General features: G+C 45.1%; 1 protein-coding gene across 1 annotated transcript in view; it reads left to right on the top strand.

Annotated features, from left to right (window-relative positions):
* Nucleotides 1-1,608: 1,608 nt before the first annotated feature.
* The window catches only part of CNIH3 (cornichon family AMPA receptor auxiliary protein 3), an 86,953-nt gene continuing 73,363 nt past the window's right edge, over nt 1,609-15,198 (top strand). Inside the window, exons 1-2 of the mRNA XM_038397159.2 lie at nt 1,609-1,832; nt 10,073-11,214. Of these exons, the coding sequence (XP_038253087.1) occupies nt 11,134-11,214 (81 nt within the window). The 5' untranslated portion in view covers nt 1,609-1,832; nt 10,073-11,133. The remainder of the gene's footprint in view (nt 1,833-10,072; nt 11,215-15,198) is intronic.

Genomic DNA, 15,198 nt, shown 5'->3' with positions numbered 1-15,198 from the left:
GCAAAGGTACGGTGTCTCACTCTGCTGGTGCCTGGGCCACAGCTAGAGGTTGATGAGTCCTGCTGCAGCCTTGGCTAGCACAGCTGAATCTTTTTGCTCAGACAGTAGAGGTTTGTACATTTAAATTGAGAAGTCCAAGTTCAACGCCCACACTGACAATGACTCAAGAGCATGGCATTACAAGTTGCCGCTGAAATTAATTCTGAAAAAAAAATAAATCTGGCTAGTCATTGAGATACTATTGCAGCATGTAAAGCGTACAAGGACAGAATCACCCTATGAAAGTATATATAGCTCTGAGTTGATATTGTTTTGAGGATTGATTTAAAATGCAATTGATAGCAGTCTCCTCTAATATATGGTATGGGAAATAAGTAAAAACCCACTCCAATCACATGCTCCTTCATACTATTTCATAGCTACTTTGTAGCTCAATAATTCATAGGACCAGGCCCATAATATATATATTGGATGGATTCTGATCTTACTTACACCTTCCTAAATCAAATAACTGCATTGATGTCATCAACATTATATCAATGCAAAACTGGTATAAATTAGATAACAATCTGGCTCAATGTTTCCCTTTAAAAGAACTAAATAATATTGTATTGCAAAATAGTGTTTCTTTGTACAATTCTCAGTGGAAAAAATATATTTGACGTTCTTGTGAGTCATGGTATTTTGATATTGACTGTTCAGCTATCTCAATTTGACACATGTCATTATTCTCATCCATGATATGATTAGTTAAGATCACATTTAGCTATTCCATTTCTCCAGTAATCTCTTCACATTATATTTCATTGATCTCCCAGTCAACAATTGCTTCAGAGATCTAAGCGACAAGTAGCATGTCTCCAGGAAACGAAGTAAGATGGGTACATTGGGAGAGAACAGGATGAAACAGCGAGAACAAGATGAAACAGCTGACACTTATTACTGCTGAGCTTCTTGTGTCTCACAAATGAAAGTGGGAACCAGTCTAAAAAAGCAGATAAACCTTGACTCTGCCATTACAGATGAATACCAGGGATAATAGGCATGAAATGGGAATGACAAAAGAATGAGAGATGAAAACAATACGGAACAAGGAAAGAATGCAACAGAACAGGTATGAAATACTTTGTATTTCCTTAATAAAAAGCATTATGAAGGGCACATTTTTTTTTGTTTTGATACATCACAGTCACTGTTTCTATTAGCCTTTCTTTGTGTTTGACAATTAGCATCCAGACTCCTGAGAGGGAGAACTGAGGGGCTGAACCCCAAAGAATAAGCAATTGAATCAACTGACTCTATACAATATTTTGTAGTATAAAAGTGTGTCAAGTAAGGTCTTTTATGAAACTGATGACACACTGGTGATTAATACCATTGTGAAATGTATGTATTAACACTATATAAGGAGTTGTGGATACCTACTAATAGTATGCTTTAAAGTTTGTGACCAAATAAAGGGAGAAACAAGTCTTCTCCTTCTGAGCCTGACCGGGAGGGACCACTGCACTCCTTTTGGTGGTAGGAGCCATGCTGGCTTCGTTCCCTGTGCTGGAAGCAGAGGGGTAGGACAAGAAGTATAAGAGGCGGGCTCTTCAGCTCAGTGAAGTGGGAGCCAGTTGTCTCTAGCTTGCTGCAGGATTCTGGGCTTGCTGACAAGCAATATAGTGCCCTGCCCATGGAGGAGACAGTGTGGAGAGAGCTGCTGGCACTGCTCTCTGACATTTACCTGGAAGAGACTGAGGACTCACAGACTATGGAGCCATGCCAATGGAGGATGGTAGGAGATAGTCCAGGGGAACAAGACATTAGTCCGGTTGTGCTGCCGGGAAGTGAGTCGGGTTTTTTGTGGGATCCTTGCTGAACTGGTGGTGGGACCACCCGCCACTGTTAGGGCCCCGATCTAAAAGCTGGTGAAGTAGGGTGGGCCCAGGTCCCCCACTGACAACCTTGGGGTAGTAGCCAACTCACCCTAGGCTGTAAGAGCTGAGCCTTGTTTGTGGCTTGCCCCAGACACGAGGCAGTGGGCCTCAACTGTGTTTGTTGTCTGCCAGAGCCAGGAGACTAGGCTAAAGACTGCTAGTTACTCAGCCCCACACAGAGAGCCAGGGCCTATAGAATACTAATTAATGATGGTTTTGCTGCCTGACACAAAAAGGCAGAGTGGCCTCCCTCTGAGCCTGACCAGGAGGGACCACTACACTCCCAGACAGGGAAGAGGGTTTTGACCTGATGCCTACAGTTCAGCCAGTGGCTGAACCTTTTGCAGCATTGTAAGAGGAGAGGTGTGATCCCAGGTGCTCCTCAATGCCAACTGGCAGAGGTCACCCAAAACTGTAACTCACACCCAGGCCTGACACACTCATTGCCCCAACACGCTGTTGTCATACTATATGCCTCAAAGGTGTCATGTAATGTATCCAATGTAAACTGGTAGCACACTGGTCATGAATATTGTGTGGTGTGTTTACAGATAGTATGTAAAGAGTTATGTATGTGTGCTAGAAATGTGTTCGTTTTGGGGGACTGACTTGATAAATGAGTTTGGCTTAGACAAAGGAATGGGGATTCATCTGTCTGGGTCAAGCTTTGTAAGCCAGAGGACAATGAAAGTACTTTTACATATAAGCAAAAAGGAAAGGAGTACTTGTGGCACCTTAGAGACTAACAAATTTATTGGAGCTATAGCTCACGAAAGCTTATGCTCAAATAAATTTGTTAATCTCAACAAATTTATTTGAGCATAAGCTTTCGTGAGCTATAGCTCCAATAAATTTGTTAGTCTCTAAGGTGCCACAAGTACTCCTTTTCTTTTTGCGGCTACAAACTAACATGGCTGCTATTCTGAAACCTTTACATATAAGGTAAACAAAGCCATCAAGTTAAACAAGCAGGGGAGAAGACCATTTAACAATCACTCCTGGGAACACAATCTGCCTCCCAGAAAGCCTGCCTTCTCTTGTGACAGAGACAATGGACTCTGAGTAATATAAGGAGAGTAAAGAGACCTTTTAGTGATCCACCACTTAGGGGACATAGGGAACAGTATCATAGAATCATAGAATCATAGAATATCAGGGTTGGAAGGGACCCCAGAAGGTCATCTAGTCCAACCCCCTGCTCAAAGCAGGACCAAGTCCCAGTTAAATCATCCCAGCCAGGGCTTTGTCAAGCCTGACCTTAAAAACCTCTAAGGAAGGAGATTCTACCACCTCCCTAGGTAACGCATTCCAGTGTTTCACCACCCTCTTAGTGAAAAAGTTTTTCCTAATATCCAATCTAAACCTCCCCCATATCCCCCTATCCTGTGAGCCTGTGAAAGCTGGATCCCCTAGTCTAGTGGTTCTCAACAAGGGGTACGTGTACCTCTGCGGGTATGCAGAGGTTTATCAACTCAGCTATATATTTGCCTAGTTTTACAGAAGGCTACATAAAAAGCACTAGCAAAGTCAGTGCAAACAAAAATTTCATACAGATAATAACTTGTTTATATTGCTCTATATACTGTACACTGAAATGTAAATACACTATTTATATTCCAGCTGATTTATTTTATAATTATAAGGTTAAAAATGAGAAAGTAAGCAATGTTTCAGTAATAGTGTGGGGAATAGCCCCCCAATCTGAAGCAAATACTCACCAGCAACCACACACCACACAACAGAACCACTAACCCAGGAACCTATTCTTGCAACAAAGCCCGTTGCCAACTGTGTCCACATATCTATTCAGGGGACACCATCATAGGGTCTAATCACATCAGCCACACTATCAGAGGCTCGTTCACCTGCGCATCTACCAATGTGATATATGCCATCATGTGCCAGCAATGTTCCTCTGGCATGTACATTGGCCAAACTAGACAGTCTCTACGTAAAAGAATAAATGGACACAAATCAGACGTCAAGAATTATAACATTCAAAAACCAGTCAGAGAACACTTCAATCTTTCTGGTCACTTGATTACAGACCTAAAAGTGGCAATTCTTCAACAAAAAAAGTTCAAAAACAGACTCTAACGAGAGACTGCTGAATTGGAATTAATTTGCAAACTGGACATCATTAACATAGGCTTGAATAAAGACTGGGAGTGGATGTGTCATTACACAAAGTAAAATTATTTCCCCATGTTTATTTCCCCCACACTCTCCCACGCTTCCTCACACGTTCTTGTCAACTGCTGGAAATGGCCCACCTTGATTATCACTACAAAAGGTTTTTTGTTTTTGTTTGTTTTGTTTTTTTCTCTCCTGCTGGTAGTGGCTCACCTTACCTGATCACTCTCATTACAATGTGTATGGTAATACCCATTGTTTCATGTTCTGTGTGTATATAAAATCTCCCCACTATATTATCCACTGCATGCATCTGATGAAGTGAGCTGTAGCTCACGAAAGCTTATGCTCTAATAAATTTGTTAGTCTCTAAGGTGCCACAAGTACTCCTTTTCTTTTTGTGGATACAGACTAACATGGCTGCTACTCTGAAACCAGGAAAAACTTTGTTATCAATGGAGGTATTTGACTGTGGAACAGTCTCTAAAGAGAAGTAGTGGAAACCCTATTTCTTTGGACATGTGCCCTGAGTGCATGGCTGGCACACAAATGATGATGGTGGCAATAATAATAAATTTGACAATATACTACACCATATACTGTGGGGAACAATCCTGCAGTAACAGGGAAAAGACTGAGTGAGATCTAATGTCTTGTATGGTTCTTTATCACAGTAATGTATGTATTTGCAGAATTGCTTCAGAACAAAATGTTTTCCCTATGCTTTCTATGAGGCATCAGCTGTTCTTTAATCAGTGCTAAAGTGGATGATAAATATTCAGGTGTTGGAGGAACCGTGACACAATACAAAGTATGAGAGGGTTTTTTTAAAACAAAGACCTATTGTTCTGCAATCTATTTACAGCCTCTGTTCAAAATGTGCTGTTATTAATAAACCCTTTAATTTCTAAAGACACTGCTACATTTCAGGGGGAAATGGCTTTTAAATACAAAAGGATAAGAAGGTCAAAAGGATTGCAATGTAAAATTTTACTGCAGTCTAGCATAACTGTAAAGCCCATTATCATTTACAGCAACTTGCCCTACTTAATGAAATCATCAAATCACAAGTACTTTACTGAGACTCTGTATTGAGTGATCCTTGAGCGGATCACTGCGGACTACGTGGCTCTGGGAAGAAGGATAAAGGAGTTGGAGGCGCAAGTGGTGTTCTCGTCCATCCTCCCCGTGGAAGGAAAAGGCCTGGGTAGGGACCGTCGAATCGTGGAGGTCAACGAATGGCTACGCAGGTGGTGTCGGAGAGAAGGCTTTGGATTCTTTGACCATGGGATGGTGTTCCATGAAGGAGGAGTGCTGGGCAGAGACGGGCTCCATCTTACGAAGAGAGGGAAGAACATCTTTGCCAGCAGGCTGGCTAACCTAGTGAGGAGGGCTTTAAACTAGGTTCACCGGGGGAAGGAGACCAAAGCCCTGAGGTAAGTGGGAAAGCGGGATACCGGGAGGAAGCACAGGCAGGAAGGTCTGTGAGGGGAGGGCTCCTGCCTCATACTGGGAATGAGGGGCGATCAACAGGTTATCTCAAGTGCTTATATACAAATGCACAAAGCCTTGGAAACAAGCAGGGAGAACTGGAGGTCCTGGTGATGTCAAGGAATTATGACGTGATTGGAATAACAGAGACTTGGTGGGATAACTCACATGACTGGAGTACAGTCATGGATGGTTATAAACTGTTCAGGAAGGACAGGCAGGGCAGAAAAGGTGGGGGAGTAGCACTGTATGTAAGGGAGCAGTATGACTGCTCAGAGCTCCGGTACGAAACTGTGGAAAAACCTGAGTGTCTCTGGATTAAGTTTAGAAGTGTGTGCAACAAGAGTGATGTCATGGTGGGAGTCTGCTATAGACCACCGGACCAGGGGGATGAGGTGGATGAGGCTTTCTTCCGGCAACTCACGGAAGCTACTAGATCGCATGCCCTGATTCTCATGGGTGACTTTAATTTTCCTGATATCTGCTGGGAGAGCAATACAGCGGTGCATAGACAATCCAGGAAGTTTTTGGAAAGCGTAGGGGACAATTTCCTGGTGCAAGTGCTAGGGGAGCCAACTAGGGGGAGCGCTTTTCTTGACCTGCTGCTCACAAACCGGGTAGAATTAGTGGGGGAAGCAAAAGTGGATGGGAATCTGGGAGGCAGTGACCATGAGTTGGTTGAGTTCAGGATCCTGACGCAGGGAAGAAAGGTAAGCAGCAGGATACGGACCCTGGACTTCAGGAAAGCAGACTTTGACTCCCTCAGGGAACAGATGGCCAGGATCCCCTGGGGGACTAACATGAAAGGGAAGGGAGTCCAGGAGAGCTGGCTGTATTTCAAGGAATCCCTGTTGAGGTTACAGGGACAAACCATCCCGATGAGTCGAAAGAATAGTAAATATGGCAGGCGACCAGCTTGGCTTAATGGTGAAATCTTAGCGGATCTTAAACATAAAAAAGAAGCTTACAAGAAGTGGAAGGTTGGACATATGACCAGGGAAGAGTATAAAAATATTGCTCGGGCATGTAGGAAAGATATCAGGAGGGCCAAATCGCACCTGGAGCTGCAGCTAGCAAGAGATGTCAAGAGTAACAAGAAGGGTTTCTTCAGGTATGTTGGCAACAAGAAGAAAGCCAAGGAAAGTGTGGGCCCCTTACTGAATGAGGGAGGCAAGCTAGTGACAGAGGATGTGGAAAAAGCTAATGTACTCAATGCTTTTTTTGCCTCTGTTTTCACTAACAAGGTCAGCTCCCAGACTGCTGTGCTGGGCATCACAAAATGGGGAAGAGATGGCCAGCCCTCTGTAGAGATAGAGGTGGTTAGGGACTATTTAGAAAAGCTGGACGTGCACAAGTCCATGGGGCCGGACGAATTGCATCCGAGAGTGCTGAGGGAATTGGCGGCTGTGATTGCAGAGCCCTTGGCCATTATCTTTGAAAACTCGTGGCGAACGGGGGAAGTCCCGGATGACTGGAAAAAGGCTAATGTAGTGCCCATCTTTAAAAAAGGGAAGAAGGAGGATCCTGGGAACTACAGGCCGGTCAGCCTCACCTCAGTCCCTGGAAAAATCATGGAGCAGGTCCTCAAAGAATCAATCCTGAAGCACTTAGAGGAGAGGAAAGTGATCAGGAACAGTCAGCATGGATTCACCAAGGGAAGGTCATGCCTGACTAATCTAATCGCCTTTTATGATGAGATTACTGGTTCTGTGGATGAAGGGAAAGCAGTGGATGTATTGTTTCTTGACTTTAGCAAAGCTTTTGACACGGTCTCCCACAGCATTCTTGTCAGCAAGTTAAGGAAGTATGGGCTGGATGAATGCACTATAAGGTGGGTAGAAAGCTGGCTAGATTGTCGGGCTCAACGGGTAGTGATCAATGGCTCCATGTCTAGTTGGCAGCCGGTGTCAAGTGGAGTGCCCCAGGGGTCGGTCCTGGGGCCCGTTTTGTTCAATATCTTCATAAATGATCTGGAGGATGGTGTGGATTGCACTCTCAGCAAATTTGCGGATGATACTAAACTGGGAGGAGTGGTAGATACGCTGGAGGGGAGGGATAGGATACAGAAGGACCTAGACAAATTGGAAGATTGGGCCAAAAGAAATCTAATGAGGTTCAATAAGGATAAGTGCAGGGTCCTGCACTTAGGATGGAAGAATCCAATGCACCGCTACAGACTAGGGACCGAATGGCTCGGCAGCAGTTCTGCGGAAAAGGACCTAGGGGTGACAGTGGACGAGAAGCTGGATATGAGTCAGCAGTGTGCCCTTGTTGCCAAGAAGGCCAATGGCATTTTGGGATGTATAAGTAGGGGCATAGCGAGCAGATCGAGGGACGTGATCGTTCCCCTCTATTCGACACTGGTGAGGCCTCATCTGGAGTACTGTGTCCAGTTTTGGGCCCCACACTACAAGAAGGATGTGGATAAATTGGAAAGAGTACAGCGAAGGGCAACAAAAATGATTAGGGGTCTAGAGCACATGACTTACGAGGAGAGGCTGAGGGAGCTGGGATTGTTTAGTCTGCAGAAGAGAAGAATGAGGGGGGATTTGATAGCCGCTTTCAACTACCTGAAAGGGGGTTTCAAAGAGGATGGCTCTAGACTGTTCTCAATGGTAGCAGATGACAGAACGAGGAGTAATGGTCTCAAGTTGCAATGGGGGAGGTTTAGATTGGATATTAGGAAAAACTTTTTCACTAAGAGGGTGGTGAAACACTGGAATGCGTTACCTAGGGAGGTGGTAGAATCTCCTTCCTTAGAGGTTTTTAAGGTCAGGCTTGACAAAGCCCTGGCTAGGATGATTTAACTGGGACTTGGTCCTGCTTTGAGCAGGGGGTTGGACAAGATGACCTTCTGGGGTCCCTTCCAACCCTGATATTCTATGATTCTATGATTCTATTATAAAACATTGCTTCTAGCTAGCCATCCTAGGCCAGTTTTTTAATTACTGGCATTGGCACTGGATTCAAGTCAGTTCTGTTTCCATGAGTCAAAAGTGTACATTAGTTAAAAATAAAACCTCATTTTGAAGAAAGGAAATTATATATCTGTAAACACTTGACGAAGAAGGAAGTCTATATTTGGCTTGGCTTTGATGTAGTTATGCCCTCTGTGCATCAGGGATGAATTTGGCTTCTGCTAAGTGACCCTGGTCAAATTAGTAAACAGCTCTATCACTCAGTTTCTTTTTTGTAGAAATGGATGAATGCAGGGTTAGGAGCAGTAGTTCTTTCATGTCTTGTAAAGTGCTTTGGATTTATATAGCACCTTCCAGCCATGGATTTCAAAGTACTGTTAAAACAACCCCTTCTCAGAGGATCTTCTCCAGAAAAGGTTTTGAAAATACCTGCCATTTTGTATAAATAGATGCATTCCAAAGTGGGGGGGAAAGGCGGGAATGCTCTTGAAGCACCTTTGACAGATAAGAAATAAGCATGGCAGGGATGGCTTAGTAGTACTTTCCAAAAGTGAGTAATTCTGTGATCTTCTTAATGTCACCTCACTCCACCACCCTTCTTGTTTATTACCCTTACTCATTATATTGGGCTAGGTCCCAGACCCCTGCTTTGTTCCATCCCTTATAAAGAAGCCCACTTTGAGTTAACCTACTGGCTAATTTAGGCTCACATCCTGGTTCAGATTTTGAAACACAGGAAAGTGTTTGAAGTGTAGCATTCATGGCATGTGGGGGAAGGGGAACCCATCTCCACAAGCGGTACACCTGGTCTTAGAACAAAACTTAGATCCAGACCCTGCAAACACTTATGCAGGTGCTCATAAGCATGTGCATTTATGCAGGATGGGGACCTTTACTATGATCAACATAAGAATAGCCACACTGGGTCAGACCAAAGGTCCATCTAGCCTAGTATTCTGTCTTCCAATACTGACCAATGCCAGGTGCCCCAGAGGGAATGAACAGAACAGGTAATCATCAAGTGATCCACCCATTGCCCATCCCCAGCTTCTGGCAAACAGAGGCTAAGGACACCATCTCTGCCCATCCTGGCTAATAGCAATTGATGGACCTATCCTGCATGAACTTATTTAGTTCTTTTTTGAATGCTTTTATAGCCTTGGCCTTCACAACATTCTCTGTAAAGGAATTCTACAGGTTGACTGTGAATTGTGTGAAAAAAATACTTCTGTTTGTTTTAAACCTGCTGCCTATTAATAGGAATGTTCTTATTCTATTTGCATCATAAACTATTCACATCAGCAGAACTGGGTCAGGATGCAGCAGTGACAGAAAATATTGCTGTGTTAGGCAGATGACTCCCCAGCCTTCCATCATGTAAAATGCCCCATGCTCTAATTACCATCATTGGATTCCTTATTCTTCCTTATTTCAGGATCGTCTTTTTAAAGCTCCCTCTTATCCGCGAGGGAGGGGCCCTCAGGGGAATCATTTAAAAGTATTATTTAAAATACCTCCCGCTGGGGGTGGTGGATTTTGCTATGCATGTTTTAGTGAGACATTTAAAACCTCACTTATGGTCTGGTTTTATTAACATTCCTCATGCAGCTCGCCACAGCCTGAACTAGCCTGGAAGTGAAGAGAGACACAGGGTCGTGGGGAGAGAAGGGGGAGAGAGGAGAAGCAACGAATCGTGGAAAAAGCAGCAGCCTGCAGGACTGCACGTGGTTTCCTGGGGATTTATGAAAACTCCAGAGATCTGCACGCGGTGGGCGGTGGGTGGGTGGGTTGCTGATGGCCGTGCTGAGAGCCCAGTTCCCCGCTGCCGTGGGGTGCGAGGAGCAGGGCTGCGGGTGGAAGGAGGAGAGAAGAGGAGGAGATCCCAGGGCTCTCGCATCTCCTCCTCCCCCAGCAGCAGGTGGAGAATTTCCTTCAAAGCAGCTGCTGCGGACTGAGCGGGGGGACTCAGAGCGGGGGTCCCCCTGCGCCCCCAGTCTGGGATTGTAACAGGAGAGGCCAGTGGGGGCGCGATTGAGCGTCGGGGGAGCGGAGCCGGAGCGGGACCGAGGGGAACGGAGAAAAGCTGCGGAGCGGGAGGAGAGGGCAGCGGCGGGGGCACCGCTCGCAGTCCGGATCCGTGGGGAGCAGAGAGACCCACCCCAGACCGCCCACCCGGATCGGCGGCTTCTTCCGTGCGCTGGGGCCCCCTCAGCTCCGGGTTCGCCCTCTGCCTTGGGGGGCCCCCGGCCGCTCTGGGGGTCCCCGTCCTGTCCTCTGGGTTCCGTGGGGGTCGCTGAGCGCCGCCTCGCGTTGGGAAGGCCCCGGGACATTGGGGGGGGGGGGGAAATCTCCGCTCCCTGCCTGTCCTGGCTCCCCGTCTCCTTTCCCGAGGTCCGATCCCCGCTTTCCCAAGCCGGGCTCCGCCTGTGTTTAGCAGGGCGGAGAGTCTCCCCTCGCTGCTGTTTCCTTGCGGGGGTGAGACCCTCTCCCATCTCTATTCTGGGGGCAGCGGGGTCTCCTGGGCTTGGGGGCGCCCCGGCAGTGAGCGGGGGCAGGGAAGAGTCACCCCCTCCTTGAATTTCTGGGGTCGTCTCTCCTCTGCGGCGCCGGGGTCCTCGCTGCCTGATTGGGGGGGGGGCGGCGGCGGCGGGGGGGGGTCTCCCCTCACCATGGCCTTCACGTTCGCTGCCTTTTGCTACATGCTGTCCCTGGTGCTGTGCGCCGCCCTCATCTTCTTCGCCGTCTGGCATGTGAGTATCCGACACGCCCGCCCCTCCCCTCCCTCCCTCCCCCCCCCCCAAAGCCCGGGACAGGAGCCGCCCCACCCTCGCCCTCTCCCCCTGCCAAGATCCCGGCCCGGCTCGGCTCCTGGGAGCGCAGGAGACAGCTCAGAGCCCCAGCCACCCCCCCCCCCCCGCCCGGGGCTGCGACGGGTCACGGAGCGATAACGAGGAGACGCTGGAAATGCCGGCCGCGGTGGTGGGCGGGTTTAGAAACGATTCCCGACACCGGGAAGGAAGCAACCGATGAGCGCGGGGGGGGGGGCGGGCGAGGAAGCGGGTGACCACCGCAGAGGGATAAGTGGGACCCTTGGGCTGAAGAAAACGGGACTTTACAGCCCCCCCCCCCGTCCTCCGTTTCCCTTCGTGCCTCCCAGGCGTGGCTTTGTTGGCCTGGGCGCTGGGGGAAGTCCCGAGGCCCCGGGCTCAGCGCCCGCGGCGTGGCGGAGCCACGGAGGCGGGAAAACACGGAGCAGGGTGGGGGCGAGTGGCGGGTACTTTGCCGAGTAGGAAAGTGAGATCGGGGGCTCGTCCGCGCTCCAGCCGCCGCCCTGCTGAGAGCGACGGTCTGCCCGGGGTACGGGGGGGAAGGGGGGCCCGTTGGCGGAAGAGGAGGGTAGCTTACAGCGCGCAGTCCGGGATGCTGCACAAGCAGGAGATGAGCGGAGACGGAGCCAGCCCTTTGCTGGCCGAGCAGTAAAGCCGAGGGCCTGACCCCTGGTTAAAGACCCCCTGGTACTTTTTGCTGGGGCAGGGGTGCGCACCTTTGTTTCATATCCAAATCCCAACTCGGCTAAAGAGGCAACCTCAGGATAAAGGTGCCCCTAGAGTTGGGTTTGTATAAAACAAGCTTTTAGGAAGCCAAAGACCCGTGAAAAGATCCTCAGGATTTTTTTTTTTTTTTTTAAATTACAGTAGGAGATCTTTGAAAGGCATGTCCCCTGAATGCTGGGCCTGATCCTGTAAAGTGCTGAGCACTCTGCAGGCCCAGGGGCTTTTATGGAAATCAAGGGCGCTCAATGGCTCCGTGTCTGGCTTGGGCCCATTGATCATGCTAATCCATGAGAACTGGGAAGTAAAGTGCTAGTCATTTTCATTGTCCAGGAAAGGAGGAATGGGGGAACATAAAGAAAAGTAAATTAGATTGTTTCCATTTTTTTCCGTTTTAATAATCTAATGTGTCACTAGCTACATAGATGAGGACATTTGTGTTAAAATGTGATTTTATTTAACATGAGATTGCCCCCTTTCTCCACCTTCTTTTAATTCTTCCGCAATTATGGATATGGGGTTCTTCATGTCCTATCCTAACTGTGTAGTGTTAAACAGCTAGGGGTGGATGAGGGGGAGATGGAAGGGAGGGTGCGTTTCAGTAATGGGTTATAGTTAACCCTATATATAATTTGTCCATCAATTTAAAATTATTACATGTTTTGGAATCTTTTGGAATGAAGATGTGCTTTATGAATAATAATTAATAATTTCCTTAATGACATAAAAGAACTACACTGGGACCAAATAGGAGAAAGCAAAATAACTTGGAAAAGGGAGAAAACATCATATAGCGCTTATGGAACAGATGTCAGATGGAGCAGGATAGAGGGATTTAGGATTTATTATTAATGAAACATGGGAAGGATACAGCTGCTAATTTAGGTCTGTCTAAGCATTTCAGGAATATTAAGTGAAAAGATAAACGCGTCTATATAGTCCAAACAATTTTTGAAACCTGATCATTCTAACCTAATACAGGTGCAGTAACAAGGGGGTCTATGTGTTAATGCAACTGTAAAAGTTTTGTGACAGGCGCTACCTCTATAAAAACATAGAGCACCTGCAGCTACTGGGCCAAATTGTTCTGATGAACTGGTGTAAATCAGTAGAACTGCTCAGTTTTCTCCAGTGTAATAGAACTGAAATTAGCCTAGTTTCTTCTTGTAGAATGATAACAAATAATATTACTTAAGTAAGCAGTTTATGAAAGTAATAGAATAACAGAAGATTAAACATCACACCAACTTTTAAAGGTGCCTTCCGTATATATATATATATATATATATATATATATATATATATATATATATATATATATATATATATATATAAACCTGACAGAGCTTTTATTATTCTCATAGTGAGAACAGTAATACTCCAATTTCTTATGAGATTTCACTGGAAGATGAGGGTATATGATGCAATATATTTAGTCTTTTATTCTAAATATGTCAGTGCAGAAACCTTCCCATCTTTTTCCCAGAATCTGACTTTGGTTCTTATATATTTATAATGGAGAGTTGATGTATTCCAAATGGATTCTCAAATTGTAAGTCTCTTTAGGCAGTTTGGCTACTATGACTAAACTGAAGATTGACTCAACACCCAAATACTCACTAATGTTTGAAAGGGGTTGGGAGATTCAAAAACTGAACCTGAATCTTAATTCTGGAATTATTTTAAAGAACCAGAACAAAATTCCATATTCAGACTTTGTGGTGGCGTTCAGAGCCAGATCTAAAATTTGAGTCTTCGGGAAGTTTTTAGAATGAATCCATAGTGGTTCAGAATAAAATTAAAGTTCTCATTTTCATCCTGTACCTCATGCTAAACACGTCAAACTGTAATAATGGTTTGTATAATTATTATTAGTGTTACTGTAGTACCTAGGAACTGTGAAACCGAAATAAAAGCAAAGACTAATAAAGGTTATTGTGTTATTTTTTATTTATTTTTTACTTCCATAGTGCTTTTTATCTGAGATGCTAAAAGTTCTGTAGACACATTAATACTTGCAGCATCCTAGTGAGGGAGATCTAATAAAGGTATATAGTATTTAAAGTAAATTATTTGATGTGTGTGTAAATAAAATCTAGATGCAATGTGGACTTCAGAAATTCTGTTAATTATCTGGAAGGGTCAATACTATCTTTCCTACCTAAGGGCTGAGTGCACTGTCCCTGCAATACTCCCAATGTCTGCTTGCATGGAAAGAATTCTCTAGTTAGATGACCCATTGATTCAAACAAATCCTGTGCATGGTTTACACTAGTGATACTGTTGTTATCACTATTGAAATTTCACTGATGCTAAATTAGTGATGAAAAAGTACTGAAAATTCACACTGTCAATGCACTTCATAATACTAAGACTTAAATCCAGGTCTCCATGGCATGGCAATCATCACACCTCTCAGATTATTTTTATTTGGAATAACATAGTATTAAAGTCATTCTTTATTATGGACACTCTATCCTGCTCTTGTGGAAAAGTACTAGAGAAGATGGAAGAGAAGATGACTTCTCTATAAGTTTCTTTTAATCATTTTATAGAATTTAGTAGAAAGTTATATTCCTGCTATATGATGATTAAAAATAGTCTATGGAAAGGTTAGCATTTTCTGTGAAATTCTGTTGATGTTTAGAGTAAGTTTTACAGATCCCTAGTGGCTTAGAGTCCTTTTCAAATTCTATATGTCTTTTTCATAAGGTTAACCTACCCTGGTCCTAAAGTATTTCCCAGAGCTTGTTCAAGATCTCTTATAGGGCCAGATTGTGAGACACTTGCTTATGTTTTGTTGTACCTTACTCCTTGAATAGTTACTTTGAATTCAGTGGGACTTCACGTGGAGTAAGGTACTACTCAGTGTAAGGAAGAGTAGGGCAATTTGGCCCATAGATAATAAATGTCCGATATAACAAATTACAAAAATAATTCTGAATGTCCATACAGACTCTGTATGGGTATGTCCAATTAGCTCAATTGTGTTAACATGATTGAAAAAAATCCTATTAAGAAGTAGGCTATCATTTATGAAGCCATGTTAGGTTGCCGTGTTGTTGTCTGGTGGGAACCTGGCTTCAATTGTGTTAGCCTGCATTTTAATGGGGCTTTTTAGTCATGTTAATCTAATTTGATTGAGATAACTCAACTGCAAAACTCACCTTTGCCCATCAAGAT

This window comes from Dermochelys coriacea, chromosome 3 (genome assembly GCF_009764565.3).
Source record: "Dermochelys coriacea isolate rDerCor1 chromosome 3, rDerCor1.pri.v4, whole genome shotgun sequence".
In the NCBI taxonomy this organism is placed as follows: Eukaryota; Metazoa; Chordata; order Testudines; family Dermochelyidae; genus Dermochelys; species Dermochelys coriacea.
This window is presented reverse-complemented; position numbering and strand designations above follow the sequence as displayed.